Source organism: Hoplias malabaricus, chromosome Y (assembly GCF_029633855.1).
Source record: "Hoplias malabaricus isolate fHopMal1 chromosome Y, fHopMal1.hap1, whole genome shotgun sequence".
In the NCBI taxonomy this organism is placed as follows: domain Eukaryota; kingdom Metazoa; phylum Chordata; class Actinopteri; order Characiformes; family Erythrinidae; genus Hoplias; species Hoplias malabaricus.
Window position 1 is genome coordinate 42078250 of NC_089820.1, and position 7819 is coordinate 42086068.

Sequence of the window (7819 nt, forward strand, 5' to 3'; positions counted from 1 at the left end):
TTGTATTAAAGCTTATATGTCCTCAAATTTTTAAACAATATCACTGAATAAATGTTTGCAATGTGTACATTTTATGGTAAGCAAACGTTGTTAGAAATCTTTCAAATGCACCATTTACTTCCCAGTCCACATATTTAATCTAAGCCCTACAAAAAGTTCCTGTTCTTTGTGACATTGTAAAAATGGGTAAAAACCCGCAAATTTACATACATATACTATTTCCAGAAAATTTGGGACACTGGGCAAAATATAAATAAAAATAATGCTATGATTTGCAAATCATTTAGACATTATATTTTAACTGCAAAAGCCACAAAACGTATATTTCTAATGTTACAACTAAGAAAATATGGTAACATTCTGTAAGGATACAATAAATAAATTAGGATTATTGGCAACATGTAAATGATAATATTAGGTTTAAAAAAGGATGAATGAATGAATGAATGAATGAATGAATTTTGTTTTAAAATACTGACTTAGTATCTCAAAGCAATAACCCATTTTCCCAACATGTTCATTTTACATTTAAAATAATAACCTTTTTGAAGTATTAAAATCACAGGATCTTGTGATATCTTACTGAAAACCTTTGCCATTACATTTTAAGAAAATTATGTTATTCCATAAAAAATAAGTCAGTTAGTTTGTTACCGACAATTTGAAAAACCCGTGTTGATAGGCTGACTGGCAATATATAAATATCCACAGGTGTTAATCGGTCCATCTGAGTGAGTGTGCGATGTCCTGTGATGTATTGCTGCCCTGTACATGGTGTGTCCCTGCCTTCTACCCAATGATTAAAGGTAAAATCTAGACCCACTGTAACACTGATCAGGGGTGAATAATTCAACTGGTTAATCACGTATTTAACTATTAAATACTAGGCATTTATTTTGTCATTTCTTCCTGTGACAAACACTGATCATCCACAGCATTATTATCTCATTGTACATTCTCTTAGCTCCACTCATCATGCAGGAGCACTCTGTAGTTCTACAATTATAGGCTATGGTGGTGGTTTGTTTGTGTGTTTTGTGCTTGTACAATTGGGTCAGACACAGCAGTGCACCTAGTGTACGCTATTGAAGTTCTAGACATCACAACATGGACTGAGGACAAAACGTTTTTGATGATGTCCATATGATGCTAAAATTAAAGTGAACAAGAGAAAAGGGTACATTTTAAGACAGTGTATAAATAATACACATAATTATCTTACTTCCCAAAACATTAAGCCATGAGAAAAATAAAATTAAAGGGTTTTAAAGTCAAATTACTATGCTAATATCAAACCTACAATTGCTTTAAAGCTCTAAATGGACTGGTGCCCTTCTCATGATATGTTTCAGCTTTGCACCCAATGATCCACACTAAAAACTCTGATCAGGGCATAATTCATTAAAGAATATTAATGGAATTAATTACATATTTAAAAACATCATCAGATTACACTTATGACAAATCAATATACCACAAACCAGGACACATTCTTTTCTGGTCCTGGCAGGTCCTTCTAACTCTAACACAGTTCCAACTTAATTTCTTTATCCAAAAAGGCTACTAGTGGGCTAACATAGCACAAATTCCAAGGCTTTGCCTGGGCAATCAGCACACAAAGGCACTAGTGAGCTGTTCTTGGGCCTTGAAATGTGTTCTTTGGGTGAAGAATATATTTCCCTTGATTACCTATAATTTAACTCTGTGGGGAATGAATGTACTTTCCAGGCCAAAGGAGGCAGTAATGAGTTTAAACATGAGACAAGTGAACGACGAAGAACATTGCTGACCATTTCACTGTGCTTGCTGTGAGTTGTGAGGTAAAATTAATTGCTTTAAATTAACCGCAAAGTGTTTTTAAGCTGGCTAGATTTAAATGTTTAATTTCTTGCTCTCCGCATTACGCGTTTTGTCATTTTTGATCGGGGTATTGGCTAAAGAATCGTTAACTTTAGAGAAGTTCAGTCGTTCAGGCGTCGAAATGAAGTCTCAAAATGAGAATACAATACAGCTTTTTGTCTTCGGTATTTAGTTATAGTTCTCCGTCTTTTAAGACACATATTGGTATGGTACTGCATCACCGTTTAAGGTGGAATGGGGGAACTTGGACCGCTTGAACACTTAGAGAAAAGTCAGCATGAACTTGCACTTCAACGTTTTTCGCTTTCTCTGTAACATTTGATCCGAAATATCCAGGTTATTGAATATATTCTTAATTGTAAATGAAACAGCTGAGATGAACCTTACGCCAGTAACGTTTTATGTTTTTATTTGCAACCGCCCACGATTTTTTTTAATGTTTTTGGATATATATTTTTTTGCATTTCATACTCCAGTATATCTGTCAGTAATGGTGTAGGCTCTCAGCTGAGTTTCTGTGCAGTTATGATAAATGGAGAATGAAATAAGACACTAGAAACCTGGACAAGGCCATGTTCTATACAGATAGAATTTGCCCACAATGAAGTCACAACTGATAAATTCACAGCTTACAAATGAAATAATTCAGCAGTATAATTTAAGGATCTTCAGAATCCTACTTGGAGTCTTATTTCAAATGTTGGCAATGTCATGACATGTGGGTGTAAGGAGCAAATGACTTCAATTCAACAGAAAGTATACTTTCTCATTTTATCAATCATTATGGTTACAGACATATAATAAAAAGAAATATGCAATAAATGTTTGTAACTGTGGTACATTTAGGGAGGAACAAGAAGTGGCTAAATACTCCAAATTTAGTATTGTGAATTTCTGCTGCAGTCTCTGATTCAGACTCAGAGTGAAGTTAAGCAATGCATTAGCATTTATTTCCCTGCTAAGCCTTCCTAAGTTTGAAGTTAATCCCTCTGTCAGAAACAGTACAAAGTCAGTCTGGTTATGAAGTGTCTAATTTGTTTGCAAACAAATTTATCTACTTAGAAACATGGCAGAGAAACTCTGACAAGTGTAAGTGTATACACTGCTTTTTCTGTGTTTTTATGATAACACTGGGGGAAGAAATGTAGAAATAAATTAATCTATTATAATTATACAGTGGAAAAGATGTTTTAGCTTCAACCACAGCATTTCTGTTATCACCTATCGTTGAACATTTAAAAACCACACTTATCCACTAGGGTTGTTGTGGCTGTTTATATTCCAATTAGCAACCAGCAACACTGTACAACATTTAAATGAAATAGCATCTTACACCTAACCACTGAAAATGCTGTGGTCGTTTATGATCTGATCAGCAACTTGTTACACCTAGCTACTATAAGGAAATGTAGAAATAAATGTATTAAATGTAGAATTTATCATTTATTTATTTTTGTTTTGGTTTATTAATTAATTTACTTTTTCCCTGCTACTATTTTATACATTATTATATAATATATAAATTTATTGCACACATTTATTGATTGGCACCGTTTGTCCTCTTTAAGCATGGGATACGTGAACATAAAGCCCTCCCTGCAGTGTGGTGTGGATCATTGAATCTCAGTCCTCCCAAGTGACAGAATACCATCCAATACTTTTGAGATGATTTGGAGTGGTGTTTGTTATGCAGATCTAATCATCCATCATCAGTACCTTAAATCAAGTGGCTTTTACCCATCTCACTAATGCTCTTGTTGCTGAATGCAGTTAAATTCTCACAAAGACTAAACACCAGTATCCAGTATTTTACAGACTCAGACATGTGCTTAATTCAGCCCAAACAGAGCTATGCACTGCTCCAGTAAATATTTGCAAAATATGTGATGATGCATTTGTGATTGTTTAGGGCTGCTATGGCTTCACGAGCTGGACCAAGAGCTACAGGGACTGATGGGAGTGACTTTCAGCACCGGGAACGTGTGGCTTCCCATTATCAAATGAGGTCTGTCTGTCTGAATGCGTGTGCATTTGTATTAACTGGGAGGATGATCTAAGTATAGATTTTATTGTGTATACTACTCTGATGTGTAAATTATTTTCACAGTCACATGTGTATATAAAAAAAGGACCAGTTCACTGGCAGACTACTAGACGGTAGCGACAGGCCCTTTAAAACCTTGATTGGACCCTCATATATATATATATATATATATATATATATATTAAAATGGGAATGGTTGGTAATATTAACTTCCTGTTTGTGGCATATTAGTATATGGGAGGGGGGAAACTTTTCAAGATAGGTGGTGACCATGGTGGCCATTTTGGATCCAACTTTTGTTTTTTCAATGGGAAGAGGGTCATGTGACACATCAAACTTATTGGGAATTTCACAAGAAAAACAAAACAATGGTGAGCTTGGTTTTAACATAACTTTATTATTTATATATTATTCTTTTTTGTTCAGCCATTCATTCTTGTTAACTGTTCCAAATCATAGTAGAACTGACAAAATAATAATAAAAAATTAAAGTAGTTTTCACAATGACATTGATAGTATTATGTATATATTCTGAAACAAATAATTTGTTCCTTCCCAGGAGAAAACTTTTTGATCTTTAGTGTTCTGTATGTAAATCAGTTATGAAACAAAACATTGTGAATCAAGATAGCAATGCAAATATTTCTGTTATGGTGGCTTAATACATAAACACTGGGCTTGTTTGTTTTATTAAATCATCCATCCGCATTGTCCCATGTTGTCAACCTGCATTTCAGCATTAGAAACGTTTCTGATATCAAAAATAAAAAAAAATAAAAATAAGTTAATAAATAAGTAAATGTCACTGTTTGGGGTGTTGGATACATGCTCCTTCGTCTGTGTGGGTTTCCTCCCTGGTGCTCTTGTTTCAGTCCAAAAATACATTGGTAGGTGAATTGATTATTTAAAAGTTGTGAGTGAACAGGTAAGTCTGTGATGTCCTGCAAGTAACTGGTGCCGTTTGTGTTTATGACTACACACAATGGTTCCATCTAGGCTATGGACTCATAAATGGACTAGGCTATGGACTCATAAATGGACTAGGCTATGTGTTCATAAATGTATTTGAATTGATAAATGTGTTTTGATTTGATCTTTTTTATGACTTTTTCAGTTTTATTCACTTTTCAGTTAATTGGATTAAACATCTTAAAAAGAACACCAACACAAAAAACTGTTTTGCCTACTTTTAACTATTATCTAAAAACGGGACTAATGATGGGATGGCAGTAATGTTTGGAAAAAACTAAAAAAATCATTATGATCAAATCTGATACCCAAATTTAGTACATTTGCAAATGTATTAGACAATTACTTAAGAACTGTATACAGCTTGAGGCAACTTCTATTACATATTAGCCTTACATAATACTAGGATCCAGTTCAAAACTAAAGAATCAACCTTCATACACCGTGCACGATTTGATTTTATTTGGATTTAGTAGAGTGACTGAAAATGAAAATTTAACTTGGTAATAATTCTGTACTGCTCTCTCCCCAGCGTGGCTCTGAAGTCAGAGATCAAAAAGCTGAACCTGGTCCATGCTCTGTTGTGGGCTCTAGTGGTAGCTCAGGTGCTGGTCAGTCAGTTGAACCTGGTCTCTCACAAAGTAGTGGCAAGTCCATACCAGTGGGAATACCCTTACCTTCTCAGCATTATCCCCACATCTATCAGCTTCATGGCTCTTCCAAGGAACAACATCAGCTACCTGGTCATCTCCATGATCAGTGCTGGACTTTTTTGTGTTGCACCTATCATTTACGGGGGCATGGAGATGTTCCCCGTGGCTCAGCAACTCTACCGGCATGGCAAAGCGTACAGATTTATCTTTGGCTTCTCTGCTGTCTCTGTCCTCTACCTGCTGATGGTCATTGCTGTTCAGGTGCATGGTTGGCAGATTTACTATAGCAAAAAGCTACTGGACACCTGGTTTACCTCCACTCAGGACAAGAAGAAAAAATAAAGGGGGCCAAGGACAGTTGTCAACAAGTGTTTTGCTTTGTTTATGTTTGTTGTCACAAAATGTCTTTCTTCATTGTGTTTTCAATGAATACCCTGTAACTTAGGGATGCACCAGTTATTCATTTTAACCAAAAATCATAGGAAGAAGCCAGTGTCATTTATTTTTCTAGGTGCATATTTACATAAGAATATAGCAATTCCAGGTTGCTGTCACTGTTGGAAAAAAAATGTTAATGTTACAGGATTAGGAAAAAACATTTATTACCTTTTAATACAATGCAGAAATTGTAGAGCCACATAATTTTGAAAAATTTCATATTAACACTGTTGCAACAGCCACAATGTACAATCTATAAATTGCAGATCACACATGCAGTGATATGAATAAAATCTGGTAGTCCTTATCTCAGCATCCAAATTCAAAGAATACAGTTAATGTAACAAATCTAAACATCTTCAATGCAGATTTCTTTAAATTCTGATCCTGCAGCCCATGATTCTACTGTTCTTAGGAGCAGCTCATCCTGTGCAATCTCTCTGTCTGATGGCTTTAAACCCAGATAGGGTGTCCAGGCACTAAACCGGCATCAGAACAGCCCCAGGGAGAGTGAACAGCAAACGCACCATAATGTAATGTAGTATGGTCATTTTGCTATGTTTCCTGGTTTGTAAACCTTTCATTCTGTCCCTCTTTGTCTCTGTTTCATGTACTTTCCTGGTGCTCTTGGGTTCATAAACCCAAAAGATCCAAGACCACCCGCAAAAGACGAATTTCCGCGAAGTAGCGTATATCTAAATTTTTTTAAAAAATGTATTTAACGAGTATTTTAAACCCTCCCTGTACTGTTAACAACCCACCCTTTCCATTAAACAGTCATTCTATAATGTTTTTCAGCTGGAACTACATGTGATATCCTACCAGTTTCTTTAATAGAGTAATTCCTAAGCTGTGATTTAGCGTAAGTAAATTTCACTCTGATGTGGACATGAACAATACATGTACTGTACGTAATAAATACTTGCAAATGATATATTTTTTCACCTACAGGCCCAGTCTAATACATGTAAATAATAATAAAAAAATACTTTTGGCTATTCATCTTTCATGGTTTTCCTAGATTTTCCCTCAATATCCGCGATATAGCGGCCACAAGCCCCCTTGAAAAAACCTGCGAAAGATGAACTGCAAAGTAGTGAGGGATTACTTTAATTCAAAATGTGAAGGAATAGAAGCAGGGTATAATTGCATATTCATAGGTATACATGCTGAAAGAAGACAAAGGTGAAAAGTAATGAAGGCATTAGTGGGATAACTTTTCTAGGAATTTACTTGATGGCTAGATGTCCTTGAAAAATCAGGTTCATGGCTGTGTCAAGAAACTATATCAGCTATTTGGTGCTGTCTGTGAGTTATATATTATTATCATTATAAATATTATTTTTTGGACTAACAGGCTATCATAAAATTTTAAGAGTGAGCAAATAACCAAAGTAAGTAACAACCATTTCACACAATAGCTTAATGAACACAACTAGTTGTATTAGTACATTTAGTGATAACTAACCTTAGCACACTGCTACGACTGTCTACAAGTCCAAGTGGCTGCATTGTTTCACATATCCAATTAATTATAAATGGAGAACTCCAAGTAGCTTCTTAATAAATCCAGTTAGCTGCCTTTAGACCTTACTGAAGTAGATGTTTTGGCAGACAAACCAGAGTAGTCACTTTGGTACAGAAACTCAACAAGCCGCCTTTACGCACAAATATAACTAGTCTTATGGTCTCATTCATCGAACTAGCCATCCTTTCAAACTAGTGGTGGAGATTTGATTCTTCGACTGAGATTTGGCCAACAGTGCATATAGTGGGTCAAAATGCTAGGAATAGGCTCTTATTCTGTTATCTGTATTTCTAACAAAAGATATTGAGGCATGGATAAGTTTGAGGG

The 7819-nt window shown here is 35.2% G+C and overlaps 1 protein-coding gene across 3 annotated transcripts; it reads left to right on the forward strand.

Annotated features, from left to right (window-relative positions):
- Nucleotides 1-735: 735 nt before the first annotated feature.
- Nucleotides 736-6954, forward strand: LOC136679189 (protein jagunal homolog 1-B). Of its 3 annotated transcripts, none has more exons than XM_066657570.1 (3): nucleotides 736-806; nucleotides 3770-3865; nucleotides 5406-6954. In XM_066657570.1, the coding sequence occupies exons 2-3, from the start codon at nucleotides 3777-3779 to the stop codon at nucleotides 5866-5868; spliced, it is 552 nt and encodes a 183-aa protein (XP_066513667.1). In that variant the 5' UTR covers nucleotides 736-806; nucleotides 3770-3776; the 3' UTR covers nucleotides 5869-6954. The 3 variants fall into 3 exon arrangements, with proteins under 3 accessions (XP_066513667.1, XP_066513666.1, XP_066513668.1); XM_066657569.1 differs by lacking the exon at nucleotides 736-806 and adding an exon at nucleotides 1671-1820; XM_066657571.1 differs by lacking the exon at nucleotides 736-806 and adding an exon at nucleotides 1677-1808.
- The last annotated feature ends 865 nt before the right edge of the window (nucleotides 6955-7819 follow it).